The sequence below is a fragment of the Sinocyclocheilus anshuiensis genome, unplaced genomic scaffold (genome assembly GCF_001515605.1).
Source record: "Sinocyclocheilus anshuiensis isolate Anshui unplaced genomic scaffold, SAMN03320099.WGS_v1.1 scaffold1278, whole genome shotgun sequence".
NCBI lineage: Eukaryota > Metazoa > Chordata > Actinopteri > Cypriniformes > Cyprinidae > Sinocyclocheilus > Sinocyclocheilus anshuiensis.
This window is the reverse complement of record NW_015554153.1, coordinates 1-17,689: the sequence shown is the minus strand read 5'-3', so window position 1 is coordinate 17,689 and position 17,689 is coordinate 1. Positions and strand designations below refer to the sequence as shown.

The window sequence follows — 17,689 nt, the reverse complement described above, 5'->3', positions numbered from 1 at the left end:
TACACGTTTTCTTGTTGAATATCTTGAAAATATCAATGTTAACAACATTTCATGTTAAATATAAAGAGTATAGCTTACAACAATTTTAAAATGCCAGGTGGAAAAATGATTTTAAAATAAAATAATTGAAACTATTATTTAAAGGCATATTTATTTGTATAATGAATATGTCAGTTTGAATTGGAACAAGACATGATTTTTCCTCAGGACAAATTAGGCTGTTCCTCACTGAGAACATGGCTTTGTTCACTTTACTTTGTTAACATTTAAAAAAAAAAATAATAATACAAATACAATGTTTAATTTGTTATAACTGTAAGAGCAAAACATGCAAAAATGCCTTTAAAAACAATTTTTTTTATATAAGTTTTTTTTAAAATCATATTTGCATTTGTGGTCACATGGCAACCAACTACCAAAACGAATGAATTTGTACCGTGACTCAATGCCTCCAGCAACTCTGAGACTGATGTGATGGAGACGTTATTTTCCTGTAGGCTTCCACTCTGAATGTTTTTACAATAGATCCTTTCAGTGTGATTCTGAGCTCAACAGGGAGGGGACATTCTGTGTTGTGGTATCTGTCTGTCTGCATGTTATGGCATTTTTGTTTGTGTCCAATACTCTGATGCTTTTTTCTGAGTGTGGACTGTGTAGTGCTTAGTGGTTTTTACTGGCAAGTGAGGACAGTTGATGTGGGAAGAAAACCTTTTAAAATCCTGAAATCTGACAGCTGTGTGGATTTGGCTCATGGGGTGGAAACAGGTCACATAAATCTCACTGTGCTGCCAAAACTTTTCCTCTCCTCCTAAAAATAAGCGTAAACAGTACTGAGGTATTTCAGAGAATGTTTATGTTATATTTTATGAGATAAGATGAGAACACAAACAACCCAGTAAGGGACTATATTTAGAATATTGATCTTTTGACACCTATAATTTGATAGCAAAACATTATCAGACTGTGCAAAGTTATGTCAGAACTGTGGATGAACAACAGTCATGTGTGTTAGTGCCATTGAAATTGAGAAAGTTCTATCTGAAATAAAGGGATGTTGTTTGAGAGTATCCATATACTGTAGTATGCTGTACATTTCCCCAAAACCTTAAAAGCAGTTTTGTTGTCTTTTTTCCAGCTGTCTATTCCTATGCTTTTGTGGACAATGCGGAAGAGTCGGTTGTTACTGTATGCCCTCTGGGGTGTAATGGTTTTTGGCCTATTCCAAAAACTTGAAGCTCAGGATGGTAAGTTTAGTCCATCTTTGTTCACTTTACTTTGTTAACATTTAAAAAAAAAAATAATAATACAAATACAATGTTTAATTTGTTATAACTGTAAGAGCAAAACATGCAAAAATGCCTTTAAAAACAATTTTTTTTATATAAGTTTTTTTTAAAATCATATTTGCATTTGTGGTCACATGGCAACCAACTACCAAAACGAATGAATTTGTACCGTGACTCAATGCCTCCAGCAACTCTGAGACTGATGTGATGGAGACGTTATTTTCCTGTAGGCTTCCACTCTGAATGTTTTTACAATAGATCCTTTCAGTGTGATTCTGAGCTCAACAGGGAGGGGACATTCTGTGTTGTGGTATCTGTCTGTCTGCATGTTATGGCATTTTTGTTTGTGTCCAATACTCTGATGCTTTTTTCTGAGTGTGGACTGTGTAGTGCTTAGTGGTTTTTACTGGCAAGTGAGGACAGTTGATGTGGGAAGAAAACCTTTTAAAATCCTGAAATCTGACAGCTGTGTGGATTTGGCTCATGGGGTGGAAACAGGTCACATAAATCTCACTGTGCTGCCAAAACTTTTCCTCTCCTCCTAAAAATAAGCGTAAACAGTACTGAGGTATTTCAGAGAATGTTTATGTTATATTTTATGAGATAAGATGAGAACACAAACAACCCAGTAAGGGACTATATTTAGAATATTGATCTTTTGACACCTATAATTTGATAGCAAAACATTATCAGACTGTGCAAAGTTATGTCAGAACTGTGGATGAACAACAGTCATGTGTGTTAGTGCCATTGAAATTGAGAAAGTTCTATCTGAAATAAAGGGATGTTGTTTGAGAGTATCCATATACTGTAGTATGCTGTACATTTCCCCAAAACCTTAAAAGCAGTTTTGTTGTCTTTTTTCCAGCTGTCTATTCCTATGCTTTTGTGGACAATGCGGAAGAGTCGGTTGTTACTGTATGCCCTCTGGGGTGTAATGGTTTTTGGCCTATTCCAAAAACTTGAAGCTCAGGATGGTAAGTTTAGTCCATCTTTTTTTTTTTTTTTTTCACCCTTCTTTGAGATGTAAATGTCACGCTATGGGTAAAAACATTCATTTTACTGTGCTATTTTCCCTTGTCTGGGAGGAGAGTTTAAAATTAGGTATCTTGTTCTTTGCAAAGCTCTATTGTTTAATATGAAGTTTAATTATATGTACTTTTGCAACAGCAAGTAACAATAGGAGCGTTTTCAGAAGACCCCCATCAGTGCTGGTCACTTGTGTTAAAACTTTGAAATCTCATATTTAAGACAGTGAAGAGAAACAGTTACAGTTTATGTAAAAGGAAATAACTGATTTAAATACCTAGAGGCCATTCAGAGCAGTATGCTGTAGTTTGTTCAGAACTCCTAATGAACAAAAACAATTCAATGGATAACTGAATTTTAAGTTTACACCACCAATCCTGAAAGGTCTCAAGAGCTACTGTCAGCGTCGGGAACGGCCACAGCCAGTTAATATTGACTCTGGGTAATTCATGAAAAATTAAACTAGAAATAACCCAATTAACAATTCCCCCACTGTTAACATGACTAGTTTTGTCACAGTCACATTTTCTGCATGCTGTTTTTAGTGCATTTGCGCAAATAGACATGAAATAATGGATTTTAGATGTAACAGAATTTCAAAACCATCAACATCCATCCCACTGTCTTTCTGTCTCTCTGCCATTATCCATTCACTTATTTATCCATCCATTCCTCTACTAAATTCTTAAAGAAAATAAAAAATGAAAATTAGATTCACTTCCAAATTGATGCCTAAATTCTTTAGATGTCATATGACTGATTTATGTCTTAGAGATCATCAGCAGCTGATGATGGCTAACCTCCCAGCACAGCTTATGTCTTGAGAGCTTAATGTCTGATTCTTATGTGTTTGTGTGCTGACTGTCTTCACTGTGTAACCATTTAAGTAATAAAAAGTGTTTCTCCACAATTAAGACAGTGATGAATCCATATGTTCTCATCTTTGAATTGTTTACTAAACAAAGGGCATATTTCACTGAATTTAAACATTAAAGACCCCATAAACTGAAGGTAAAAGTTTTGTGCCTTTTTGTGTCTATGTAGGTTTGCCTTTAGCCATCAGTATTTTGTAGTGTGCTCCAAAATGATGACAAACTCCACTTTTAGCAGATCATTGTATGCATTTTACATTTACAGTCTCTCTCTTCTGGAAAATAAAGCTAAAAGTATTGATGACTCATCCTATATTTCAGACATGTTTGCATCAGATGCTGTCTAGAACATTAATGTCCCTCCACTAATATCACCTGCAGTCGATTATCAAGGAGTAAATCATGGCTCATGTTTGTGACATAAAGCTTATTGACCATTTAAACATGGGACAAACCTTTCAATATATCCTGGCCATAAATTTTGTTTTAGTACTGTTGTCACAAGAAATAAAACCGTGATTGTTGAGCGATTTCATGGGGTCTTTAACAATCAAATATGTGAAAAATGCTAGTACAGTTGAAAGAAGTGACAGTAAAAAATATTTATAAAGGTCCAAAGATGAGACAGAAGGGTCATGACTGGTGCTGTTATCACTGAATACTGTAACATGAGTCTGCATGGTCTGACTGAACACAAGAAGATGAAAAGATTCAATTGCCTAGGCAGCCTTTAGAGGGGCCCAAACACATAAACAGTTCAGAATCTTTGTAATGTACACACAATTACTCTAAATACACTGTAAATTAAAACCCCACAACTTAATTCTACACTATTTAGAGTATGAAAATGAGAAAGTTGCAGAGCATCTTCCTTGGTTCAGCAGACATGCAGTATAATGTGTTTGTGTTGTGTTTTTATGATGGATTGTAATTATCCAAGATTATGTTTTATGCTTGCACCCCTCCCCTTTCACCCTCCCTCTTTCCTTTTTTTAACCCACACGTTTTGCATTATATTTTGTTTGTCTCTCTGTCCTCTCTCCACTTCCCTTCAAAGCCCCTGCGCCAGCCGACCTTGTACTCTTAATTGACGGATCAGAGAGCGTTGGAGCTGCCAACTTCCCCCTCGTCAGTGATTTGGCTGTCCAAGTGATTGAGGGGCTTGCCGTGGGCAGGGATGCAATCCGTGTAGCCCTCGTGCTTTATGGTGCCGACCCTGACATTCAGTTCTATCTCAATAGCTATGACAACAAAGAGAGTGTCCTCAGTGCTATTCGGGGGCTTAAGTACCCTGGCACTTATGAGGCAAATCTGGGGACCGCTTTGGAGGAGGTGGCAGACAGTCTATTGGGCCAAGATGCAGGAGGCAGGGCTGAGGAAGGGGTACCCCAGGTGCTGGTGGTGATCAGTACTGGGGAGTCCACTGATGATGTCAGTCAGGCCGAGAGGGCCCTAAAGCAGGCCAGTGTGTACACCTTTGGCATTGCTGTGGGTGATTCTGCTACTGCCCAACTGGAAGCTATTGCTACAGACAAAAGATTTGTTCTGTCTGCTCCTGATGTCAGAACAGTGGCAAGCGTGGGTGACCAGATACTGCAATACATTAATGGGGTCGCCCAGCGCACCATTGTGATTCAAACAGATTTCCCAGAAGGTATGTAATTAACATATGAGGGGGATTCCAAAGCGAAACTGAAGAGTGGGAAATAATAACAGTACAATATCAGGGACGTGGACATTTAAACAACAACAAGAAAATTGGTTTAAAAAAGTTTTAGTGTTTTTCTTTTTTTTTTTTCATTATTTCTTTGTCTGGTATTTTAGAGGCAACACTTATACACCATATTTTGAGTGCTGTAAGCTAGTAGTTTCAATCCTGGTCTTGGGGACCCACTGCTCTGCACATTTTGTGTCTCCCTTATTTAACACACCTGATTCAGTTCATCATCTCATCAGGTTAGAGCTCCATGAACTGCACAGAGTCAGATAAGAGACATACAAAATGTGCAGAGCGGTGGGTCCCCAGGACCAGGATTAAAAACCAATGCTGTAAAAAACATGCTGTTTGCCAACGAACCATACAAATAGTGTTGTAGTTCACTGTTCTCATCATTGATTGTTCTCTCTAAAACACAATATTTAAACTAAATCAAGTGTAGCACAGCTTTTAAGTGGAGAGAGATAACTCAATTTCTGTAAGATTTTGTATGTTTATTCAGGATATTATTACATTTTGGTCACAGCAAATGTCCATTTTGAAATGAATGATCACTTAATGCTAATGAATTTTTACTGCATATATGATTTATCTATGCCATCTTTATGTCAAGTAAAAGAATGGCGATAGTTAATACATTGTATTTGTAAAACAACCTTCAAGCTAAACCTTAATTATTCATTTTAAATAAATGATGAGAGCTAATTTAGGTTACCTGATTTTGGTTAGAATGTGCAGAAGGACTAAGCAGAATTCTTCTCTCCCCCCCCCCTTAGCTTTGGCTGTTGGGAAGAGAGATATCATTTTCCTCGTTGACAGTAGCATGGGTACCATCGTAATCAATGCAGTGCGAGAATTCATCAAAAGGTTTATTGACACCATGCCAATTGGTCCTGATCAGATGCAGGTCGGAGTGGCCATGTTTTCCACCACCCCAAGAATGGAGATCAACCTCAACTCATTCAGTTCAAAGGAATCACTAAGCTCTGCCCTCGCAAGAATAAAACCCAAATCTTCGGTTGAAGTCAACATTGGTGCTGCCTTGGATTTTGTGAGGGCCAACATGCTCACAGCTGAGAGTGGTAGCCGCATTCAAGATCAAGTGCCACAGCTTGTGTTGCTCCTAACCAGTAAAAAATCCAAAGACAGTGTCCAACAACCAGCTGATGCCCTCCGTCAAATGGGTGTTCTGACTTTGGCTGCAGGCTCCAGGGCTGCCGATGAGGCTGAGCTCAGGCAAATAGCTTTTGATGACAGTGTGGTTTTCATGCTGAAGGACTTCAGGATGTTGCTGCGCAACCCCAGAGAAATTATCTCCCCACTCTCTACATTGTCTGGTATTGTTGTAACAGAGGGTCCAACTGAAACAGGTAATCTTTAGAATTCTACAAACATACTCATTTTGTTTATAAAAAAAGCAGATTGTATTGTTCATAAGTATAAGTTATATAGATAAATATTTAAATTAATAAGATAACTATAGGGGAGCACGGTGTCCAACCTAACACTTTTTGACATTCTCAGTTTGTATAAATCCATCTGAGGTTCAGAGTATAATTTTTATTCACATTAATTTCACACTTTCTTGCACAAATATGTCACTTTGTTTCATAATTACAGTGTATATGAAGAGTTCAGATGCAAAAGCCTCTAAGTGCCGTCTGAAATCTTCTTCTAAAATTCTCATTTTTATCAGGCTCCTATATTTAGGTTCAGTAATTTTACTTTAATGGCAATGTATAGGTTCTTTTCTATGCTATTAAAGTGAAATAACTGAACATAAATATATGAGCCTGATAAAAATGGTCATTTTAGATTAAAATTTTAGACGGCACTTAGAGGCTTTTGCATCTGAACTCTTCATATGTTTTTCTTTATTTACCCTCAAAAAATGGAAGTGAAATGTGCCAACGTGCCCTGTAGGTGGGGTGCATTGTAACATCTGAGGGACACATTGTAACATGTCCACATGACAGCTTAAAATGTTATCTGATCTAATGAAAAAAAAAATATATACAAGACAAACTAAAATATTTTGTTAATAAAATAAAATGATTAACTTTTTCAAATAGAATAATGGCGTTTTTTAAGAATTAAAAATATTCAAATTTTGGAGTTTGACAATGAATACATTGCAACCATGCAGGACGGCCCTGATCAGAAGAGGCAGCTATGCAGTATAGCTCAAAACAATGTGGGCACATTCAGTCATTCAGAAAAACACAGAGATGAACACAACACTCCACTTCCTTCACACACAGCTCTCACAGAACAGGAGACACATAAACGAGCCAAAATGCTTTCTTGAAATAATAATTTCTGAACATTAATTGACTGTCAGCCTTTATTCACCTGTTTCTTGTGGTTTCTCATTAAAATTCATAAAAGTAAATGGTGTAAATTACATCGCTATACTGTCATAGAATAGCATAGTTCTAATAATAGCGGGGCACTTTGTAACGCAGTGTTACAATGTTGCCCATCTTCGCAACTGGAATTTAGAACCAGTTGGTGTCATCTGCTAGAATGCGAATCATTAAAAAATCTAATCTAATCTGATAAATAACAGATTGGAGATTATAATAATAGCAGATTTGTCTCATTTTAAATTAATACTAAAAAGTGAGATGAAAAATTTACTTCAGCCAGAAATTTACTTTTGCTATGGTAAAATAAATATTCAGCGATATCTTCAAAAGATTTTTGAGTTTTAGCGCACTTTTTCTCTATATAGTGTTGATATGACAACTAGTAAATGCCGTAAATTGTGGTTATGCTAGCATGTGTGAAAATATTTAAACTGTGTGTTACAACTAACCCCGCGTTAGTTTGTGCCCTGCGTTCCCCTAAATAAAATACTTTACAAAACCATGTATCTTTTCTTATGCATTTTTGCCCATTGATACTGTCTTATAGCACAAATTGAGGTTCTTCTTCATTTAAACGGTACTTAGATATCTAAAATTATCTAAGTATCTAAATATCTAAAAAGGTTATTTAAAATCTTCTAGGCACAATTGTGGATGTTACTACGGTCCACACCCAAAGAGTTGTCCGAGACATTGTCTTCTTGGTGGATGGATCTAACTATGTTGGAAATAACCTGCAACCTGTGCTGGACTTCATTACCGAAGTGGTGAACAAACTAGACGTTCGACCTGAGCGAGTGCGCATTGGACTAATGCAGTTTGCTGAAAGGCAGCGTACAGAGTTTTATCTGAACACTTACAACACCAAACAGGATGTGCTCTCTGCCATCGCTCGGCTGAGATTGATGGGAGGACGTGCATTGAACACTGGTGCAGCCCTACAGTATGCCCTAGCCAACCACTTCCAGCCCTCCGCTGGGTCTCGTAGGAGAGAGGGGATCCAACAGGTACTGGTTTTAATAACAGGAGGACCATCTCAAGATGAGGTCAAGAAGATTGCAGACAGTGTAGCTTTAGCGGGTGTTTTGACATTTGCTGTTGGAGCTGGCCAAGTGGAGGATCGTTTCCTGAGAACTGTTGCTTTTGTTGAAAATTTGGCATACTACAGAAGAAATTTTGCTGACTTGTCAAGTGTTGTTGATGAAATTATGACACCACTGGTCACTGTTGTTGGGGAGACTGATACTTCAGTAACAGGTGAGCTAAAGCACCTTCTCATTAAAAAAAAAAGTCTATAAAATAATAATCATAAAATGCATGACCATAAAAATATTTTGTTTTATTTTTTAAACTTAACAACATGTAAATAAATTAACTGCTTTTTACAGAAGTGATTAATGTGATCAGAGAGGAAGCTTCTACTTATATCAGTGGCCTAGAAAAAAAAGATTATACTTGACCTAGTGGTCACCCTAAATGAGGAAGAAAGACCACAATTAGTGATATTTTAATTTCGTATATAAATTCCACGTTTAAAGTGGGGTGTGACACAAATGGAACCTCCAAACTCTCTTTCTAAAGAACTGTTATCTGAGAAACTCACAAGTTTTGTTGAATAATATTTTATTCAGTTAATATATTAAGATGTATCTAACGGTGCATTAAACATACTGCATAACTGAAATGACACAGCACCTCAATTATCAGACTTTTATTTCCAAATAGGTTCATGAAAGGTAACAAACATGCCAGTGAATAAGTACTTTCTACCAATGGGCACCAGTAACTAAAAAACAATTGTTTTGAGGTGATGAGTATCACTATAAAGTCCATGTACGTCAAATTAGTCAACGGAAAATACTTTTTGCACCACTTTATTTTTTTAATCACCTACATTTATTTTCTTTTGTATTCAGAAATGTACAATCTAACTTTTATGTTGTACTGTAGATATTTAAGCATTTTATTGTATTTATTTCATATTCTCTTTTTTTTTTTAATCTTTCACAGAATTTGTAACACCAAGTCCCTCTGGTGGAGAAAGGGATGTTGCATTCTTGATTGATGGCTCTGATGATGTGAGAAGTGACTTTCCCTATATCCGTGACTTCATTTCCAAAGTCATTGAGCCTCTGGATATAGGCTTTGATAAAGTACGAGTTTCTGTGGTCCAGCATAGTGAGAGACCAACTCCTAACTTCTACCTGAACACTTACCGAACCAAAGATGAGGTGCTGAGAGCTGTAAGTGGACTCACTCTGGCAGGTGGCAGAAGTTTAAATACTGGAGTTGCCTTGACATTCATGAAAAACACTATCTTGTCACCAGCAAATGGTGGTCGAGCCGGTCAAAATGTTCCCCAATTTATGATAGTTTTGACTGGGGGGAGATCAAGAGACAGTGTCAGAGAACCTGCAGTTGCCCTAAAGACTGAGGGAGTTGTTCCTTTTGGTGTTGGAGTGAAAAATGCAGACCCTAAACAGATTGAGGCCATCTCTCACAATCCATCATTTGCTTTCAATGTGAAGGAGTTCAGCCAGCTCAGCACTGTTCAGGAAAGGCTCAAGAACTATGTGAACCTTCCAGATCAAGAACTGAAGGTCTTTCTAGAGGAAGGTAAGACAATTTTTGCTTTTTGTGTTTCTGTGGTCTTCTGTATGCTTGCAAAAGCAGCAGCGTGTGTTAGTCGTTTATTTTTGGGTACACTGGCCTGCTATTCTGTGTTTCAAAATATTTCTCATTGGTGTTGATGCCGAAGATGTAACAAAATAAATTGTGTTCCTCTTGGATGATTCTGACAGTATTAAAAGTGGATTTGGTGCAGTGTGTGATTTTGTTCAAAGACTTGTTGAGAAACTTAATGTGGAGGAGAGCAAATACAGAATATCTGTGGTTCAGTACAGTGACAATCCATTGGTTGACTTCTATCTTAAAACTTACTCAACAAAGGTGGAGGTTCTAAATGCAATAAAGGTCCTGAAACACAAAGGTGGACAAGCAGCTAACACTGGTGCAGGCCTCCAGTTTGTGAGGCACCAGGTTTTCAATTCTTTATCTGGGAGTAGATGACTTTATGGAATTCCTGAAATACTAATATTGTTGAAGTAGCAGACCATCTAGTGATGAAATAATAGGGCCTGCCATGACCCTGAAAGATCTTGAAATTGTGACTGTGAACATTGGTGTGAAAAATGCAGATTCAAATGAGCTGAAAACGATCATTTCAGTCGCCATTTACACATTATATTGATTGATTTAATGGCCTTCCTTTAATAGCGCCACAAATAGTTTTAACACTAAAGCATATCCCAAAAGAATCAGGAGAAATTCCAAAAACAAGCTATGGGTAAAAGCATCTGCTAAATGCCTTAAATGTATTATAAATTGCCATATATATGTTGATATTCTTAATTCTAGGGTGGAACTGAAAATTCCTTTCTTTTTAAACATTTTCTCATATCTTCCATGTCTTTAGTTGACATCTTTTGCACATAAAGATGTTCGTTTCATGGGAGTGTTTTTGAACTATATTTCACTTGCAAGACCTTTTCTTATTCAACGCTATTCACATCCTGACCCACAAAACAAATTTTGAGGGTTCGATGTCACTGATATTCTTTGATTTACTTGCATTTTGAAACACTCTTGTACACTTTTAAAGCTTTTGCTATTCAATTTATACATTGAATGAGTCAGATGTATTCCAATATCCTTCTCTTTTTCTTTTCTTGGTAACTTGCCTGCTACAGGAATTAACAAACGGGATATAGTTTTTCTCCTTGATGGCTCCGATGACTCCAAAAATGGACTTCTTGCCATCCGTGAGTTTATTCGGAGAATGGCAGAGGATCTTGACATTGACCAGGACATTGTTCGAGTTGCTGTAATACAGTACAGCGAAGATGCTTTGACTCATTTCCTACTTAATACTTATAGTAGTAAGAAAGCTGTAATTTATTCCATTAATGGCCTTACAGCAAAAGGTGGAAGAAATCTAAATACTGGGGCAGCACTACAGTATGTCAGGGACAATGTGTTCACTGCTGCTTCTGGAAGTAGACATCAGCTAGGAGTACCTCAGCTGTTGATTGTTATGACTGGTGGAGGGTCCATTGATGATGTGGCAGGTCCAGCTGAAGATCTCAAAAATATTGGAGTTCTGTCCATTGCCATTGGAATAAAGAATGCTGTAGAGGCAGAGCTCCAAAGCATAGCATTTTCACCTAGATTTCTTTTTAATCTTCCAGCCTTTGGTGAACTTTTAAATATACAGCCTGATATCCTCTCCTTTATCAAATCCAAAATGGGAATAGAACCCCCTACTATCATTGGTAAGAATAGCAACACTTGGCATTTTCCTCAAATTCAAACTTTTTCTTTTGACTTTGGGCATTTGAGAGTTTGGACATGAAACTTCACGAAAAGCTGCTTTCTTCACTAATCTGCTTGCTTTAACTATGAGGCCATTTATTGATTGATTGATTCAGCTTTCTTAACATATGTTAAAGAATGGCACTTAATGGCCTTGACCACTAAATATTTACCTGTTCTGTTCATCTTTTGCTTTGTCCATCAGAGAACTTCCATGGTTTTCCACTGGTTCTCTTAACCATGGAAGAGTCTTACTACTTGTGGAGATTCCCCTTCAGGTTAAAGCTCTTGTTTGAGCCAATGATTTCTCAATCATTGCTGGTATTTCAACTCCTTGTTCTTCCCTTTTTCTATTCTGGTTGCTTGATTGATCTTACTTATTCAATTGAGCTTGAAAATACACTAGTGATATCCTGTCATACATTTTTCATTTTTCTTTTGTCAGATATTGTCAGCATATTCACACAAACATAACAAAATGTATATGGATTGTAAATGTGTCTGTAAATTGTTCGTTCAGATTTGAATTTTATTGTTAATACTATGAAAAATCACTACATACAATCATGTGCTTTATGTATTTAGTGTGTTAATGATGTTTTGTCTTACAATTTTACAAGAGTCCGTTTTACTAAAGCCATTTAATTTTCATCCCAGTTGAATTGGATGCAGCTCAAAGAGACATTGTCTTTATTCTGGATGGGTCTGATGACACCAGGGATGCATTTAAACAAATGTGTCAGTTTGTTCAAAGAGTGGTGGACAAACTCAATATTGGGCCAAGCAGAGACAGAGTGTCTGTAGTTCAATACAGCAGAGAGCCACAGGTCCATTTTTACCTCAACACACATGCCACAAATCAAGACATTCTCAATTCAATTGAGAGTCTGAAACACCAGGGAGGAAGTCCCCTCAACACGGGAAGAGCCCTTGACTATACCAAAAAGAACATATTCATTGCCTCTTCTGGGAGCAGAATCCTAGAGGGGGCTCCTCAGGTGCTTGTGCTTGTGACTGGAGGAAGGTCTCAGGATGATGTTAGAGCTCCAGCTGCTGCTCTGAAAAAGGATCAAATTGTAACATTCAGTATTGGCAATCAAAATGCAGATGTTATTCAACTCCAGGCAATTTCATATACTCCTGGTCATACCCTTACTGTTCCTCAGTAATTCCATACGATCTATGAGGCACAAAAGTGGAAGGCCACTGAATACTGGAGCTGCTCTACTGTTTATTAAAGAAAATATTTTTACACAATCCTCTGGGAGCAGACGTCATGAGGGTGTACCTCAGATTCTGTACTTATTTAGCGGTGGTAGATCTGGTGATGATGTCAGAACCATTTCACAAAGTTTAAGAGAAAACAACATAAAAGTCATTACAATTGGCACAAGTAATTCTGATACACTTGAGTTACAGACAATGTCTACAACACCAGCGTATGCTTTCTCTGTTCCTGACTTCACCTCCATCAACAGCATTGTCCAAAGAGTTGCCTCTGTTTTGACAAGTGGTGATGAAATTCCTGAGCAATTTCCAACTCCTGGGGGTAAGAACTTTGATAAATGATGTCTTTGTTGAACATGCTGTTATGTTACATGAAGAAGAGACTTGCAGATGCAGACAAATTAGCCACTGTATCTACTGTGTTTCTATAGAATTGTTGTTTAAATACTGTTGTCTTTCCTTTATGGAAATATTCTTTGTTTTATTTATTGTAGGCCAGACTTTGGATGCAGGAAGAAATATTGTGTTTCTTATTGATGGATCAGATGATGCTAGTGATAGATTCACAGCTATACGAGAATTTGTGGCCAGTTTGGCAGAGACATTTGATGTTGGTAAAGAAAAAGATCAAATTGCTGTTGTGCAGTTCAGTAATACTGCAGCAATAAGCTTTAATCTCAGTACATACTCATCCACTTCTGAGGTGGCAGATGCTGTACGCAACCTCAAACCAAAAGGGGGAAGGCCGCAATATATTGGCCAAGCTTTGCAGTTTGTTAGAGACAATATTTTTACCCCAAGTGTTAGAAGTCAGCAAATAGGCCGTGTTAGCCAAAATCTTGTGCTTGTGGCTGGTGGCAGATCAAGAGATTCTCCTCGTGGACCAGCTAACGCACTAAAGAGTATGGGAGTAGCCATTTTTGCCATTGGGTCAAGGCTGACAGATCCTATTGAAATGGAAGCCATTTCTTCGAAGACAGATTATGCCATTGCTGTTTCTGATTTTCATGATTTAAAAAATTTACGCCAAAGCCTCATGAGAAAACTTATGGGTGAAAGACAAAAAGGAGACAGAGAAATTGATGGTAAGAATAAAAAATAATACATTGTAAAGCTTTAGAAACATTTATAGATGTTCATAGAAGTTTTAAGATTTCATGTTGAGACTTTCAGTATAGGCTGATCATTTCAATTTATTTTTTATTTAATTTTTTGTTAATGGAAAGCTGAATTAAATACAAAGTTACAAAATATTTTATTGTTGGAAATAACATTCTGTATTCATTTATTTATTTTTACCATTTTTATGTATTTGCCTCCTGCCATTGTATATTACAAATGAAACTAAACATACTAATTCTAATTAGAAAAATACTATAAAGGTGCATCTCTAATCCTGTAATTATTGCAATTCTAGGCACAGGATTTAAAAGGGATATTGCTTTTCTTGTGGATGGTTCGGACAGTACAAGAAGAGGATTTCCAGAAATACGTGATTTTCTGTACAATATTATCACAAATCTCAATGTGGGTATTAATAATGATAGAATCTCAATAATTCAATACAGCAATGTGCCTGTAGCAAATTTTTATTTGAATTCATTCTTAAGAAAGGAAGATGTATTGAATGCAGTAAAAGTGCTTAGCCATAAAGGTGGAAGGCCCTTAAATACAGGCTCTGCCCTTCTATATGTAAAGGAAAATATCTTTATAAGTGCCTCGGGAAGCAGGCACAAAGAAGGCATCCCTCAAATATTAATTCTGCTGACTAGTGGAAAATCAAGGGACAGCATTTCTGAAGCAGCCTCTGCTTTGAAAGAAAGTGGGGTGTTAATATATGGAATAGGAGGAAAGTACTCAGACTCTTATGAATTACATACAGTTTCTTCTGAAAATAAAGTGCTTTCATTGGCTGACTTCAGTGAATTACCAAAAATCCAGACACAGTTATTAGAAGCAATGAAAGCCATTCCAAGTTACAACAAAAAGGAATTCATAGGTAAGTGTAATAATGCTTCTGCACAGTAGTGACTAAAATACCTCCTTAATATTCAGAAATGTATTATGATAATTAGGTTAAAAATGTTACTATTATGTAGGGCTGCCCCCTCCTAATAGTCGACTAACCATTACTCAACGAGAAGAGACTTAGTTGATCAAAATTTTATTAGTCACAGGTAAAAAAAATCTACAGAAAGTGGCGAAGTCACGTAGTCAGATCAGTCTAGCCGTTTGTTTACGTCGATGCAAACATTTGTTTCATTCATCAACCTCAAATCTGGCTTATCATCTGAAACATGTAAGTAGTAACATCATTACATGGCCACTCTCTTTAACGTTAACCTAGAAAAATGTGTGCTATTCAAGTGTTTGTGCGGAGTGTGGAAACTGAATAGTAGCGCACTTACTGCATGACAGTTAACTTGGAGGTGCCGGTGTTCTGTCGATTTGTGCTACCCTGTCAGATTTTGCTACCTCCCATTAAAACAGTGGGTAGTACAATTCGAAAACGAAAAATGCTACCTGTAAAATTATGGTTTATTAACATCTGCACCTACCACAACCCAAACCTACCCTTACAGTAATGCAAATACAGTAATTATGTGTTATGTTCGCGGTTGTATCTAGAAGGGATACAGCTACAAGAAACCAACAATAAATAATTTTTTCTACCTATTAGAATGCGTTTTATTAAAGTCTACCCCTACCCCAACCCTAAACCTACCCTTACAGTAATGCAGATACATTAAATATTGTTGTTCAGCATGAGAAAAAGGATGCAATATTGATGTGCGCATGCGCAATAAACCCTGGTAGGACAATCTGATGGGTAGGATAAAATGTCAGGACACTGGTGCGATCATTTGCATTTAAATTACTACAAATATTTAAATTAATACTCCATCATTTTTGGTCATACCGATAAGAGTAGTACATCTTTCAAATCTGTAAAAGGACCACTTTCATTTGTGTGCACTCAAAATAACAACAAAACGTTGTGTTTTTGTAAAATAATGAAAGCAAACAGGGTACGCTTTATCTACCGCTTTCTCTTATATCTAGGTCTCTGTGAATTTGAGCGTGTCAAAGAAATATATCTATAGATAGCAAAATGTCTACTTTTAAATGAACCAATTCAAATGGAAAACAAATATTTTCAGATTATGTAATCTGTATGAAACGTGCATGTCCACTATGGAGATGATAAGTCAGTGTCTTCGGCTTCGTCACTGCAGCCAAAAATAAAGAAAACACTAGTTTATCAATTAATAATGATATAAAGGTAGTCTTCTTGCTGTTGTTTTCCCTGAAGCATTCATAATCATTACTTTTGTGTTGTTTATGTGTGCACTTGAGCGCTGATATACTATTGGCAATTAAAGGCTCACTATTATGAATTACATGGTTTGTTAATATAAACATGTGATTAGTTAACTAATTGCATAAAATGAACGACTATTAGTCAATCAGAAAAATCTTTAGTCAAAGGCAGCCCTACTAATATGATATATTTTCAACATAGAAGTTAAACCTTTGCATTTCTATTAAGTAACAACTATATATTTAAAATTATTATTTTTTATTTCAAAGTGGAACATTCCTATTGATAATAGTATGCACTGTCCTTCCTGATTTCACTCTTCAATATTTGTTTCATAGCTGAGAGTGAAAGACAGAGAAGAGATGTTGTCTTCCTAATGGATGGATCAGATGGAAATAGGAATGGGTTCCCAGCAATGAAAGAGTTTGTGCAAAGAATGGTGGAGAGATTGGACGTAGCTGAGAACAGAGTTCGTGTTTCTGTTGTCCAGTACAACAAAGACACAGACGTCCATTTCTATCTAAACACGTACACGAAAAAGGAAGACATTCTTGAACGTGTCAGAGATCTGAGGCACAAAGGAGGCAGACCCCTCTACACGGGGGCAGGTCTCCAGTATGTCAGAGACAATGTCTTTACAGCCTCCTCCGGCAGCAGGCGGCTGGAGGGTGTGCCGCAGATACTGGTTTTGCTTAGCGGGGGAAGGTCATCTGACAGTGTTGATGCAGCAGCCTCCTCTCTGAAAGAGCTTGGCGTTTTGATCTTTGGAATAGGATCGAGGGGCTCTGATAGCAGAGCATTGCAGAGAATTTCATACGACCCCAATTATGCTCTGACCGTGTCCGACTTCAATGAGCTTCCAAAAGTCCAAGAGCAGCTGCTGGCCTCTGTCCAGGCTGTTCCAATTCCCATCACTCCAACTTCCCCGACTCTGACCGGTATGTGCATGGCAGAACTTAACGAGAGCTAGCTGACAGGCCTTGCCTTGTTGATTACTCGCAGCTTAGGTGGTCAAAGAGGTAGTGAACTAAAGTGCAGTTCTAATGATGTTTTGAAATGTCCTGGTGTTAATTACGCTGTTTTCTTTTCCTAGCTGGTGACGCCATACCCAGAAAGGACGTAGTGTTCCTGCTGGACGCTTCAGATGCTACTAGAAATACTTTCACAGTGATGCGTGACTTTGTGCAAAAAATACTTTCCCAGCGATGCGTGACTTTGTGCAAAGATTAGTGGAGCAATTCAACATAGATGCAAACAGAGACCGTGTTTCCGTGGTGCAGTACAGTAGAGACGCAGAGGTCAATTTCTATCTGAATACCTACACAACAAAGGGGGATATCTTGAACTCTGTCAGAGGTCTGAGGCATAGAGGAGGGAGACCCCTCAACACTGGGGCAGCTCTCCAGTATGTGAGGGACAATGTCTTCACTGCCTCTGCGGGGAGTAGAAAGCAAGCGGGTGTCCCTCAGATTCTCATCCTCCTCAGTGGAGGACGG

At 37.5% G+C, this 17,689-nt stretch overlaps 2 protein-coding genes across 2 annotated transcripts; both read left to right on the top strand.

Moving 5' to 3' along the window:
• Positions 1 to 2,160: 2,160 nt before the first annotated feature.
• LOC107670697 (collagen alpha-3(VI) chain-like) lies at positions 2,161 to 12,813 on the top strand. The gene is made up of 6 exons (XM_016463384.1): positions 2,161 to 2,263; positions 4,245 to 4,841; positions 5,681 to 6,274; positions 7,916 to 8,530; positions 9,284 to 9,889; positions 12,302 to 12,813. Exons 1-6 carry the CDS (start codon positions 2,167 to 2,169, stop codon positions 12,811 to 12,813), a joined length of 3,021 nt encoding a protein of 1,006 aa, XP_016318870.1. The 5' UTR covers positions 2,161 to 2,166.
• A 10-nt stretch (positions 12,814 to 12,823) lies between these two features.
• On the top strand, positions 12,824 to 17,678 carry LOC107670696 (collagen alpha-3(VI) chain-like; the record flags this gene model as incomplete). Its single annotated transcript, XM_016463383.1, has 6 exons — positions 12,824 to 13,193; positions 13,366 to 13,956; positions 14,289 to 14,870; positions 16,532 to 17,131; positions 17,287 to 17,349; positions 17,385 to 17,678. Coding segments are annotated over exons 1-6 (2,497 nt in total), but the record flags the coding sequence as incomplete, so codon positions are not given.
• Positions 17,679 to 17,689: the final 11 nt, after the last annotated feature.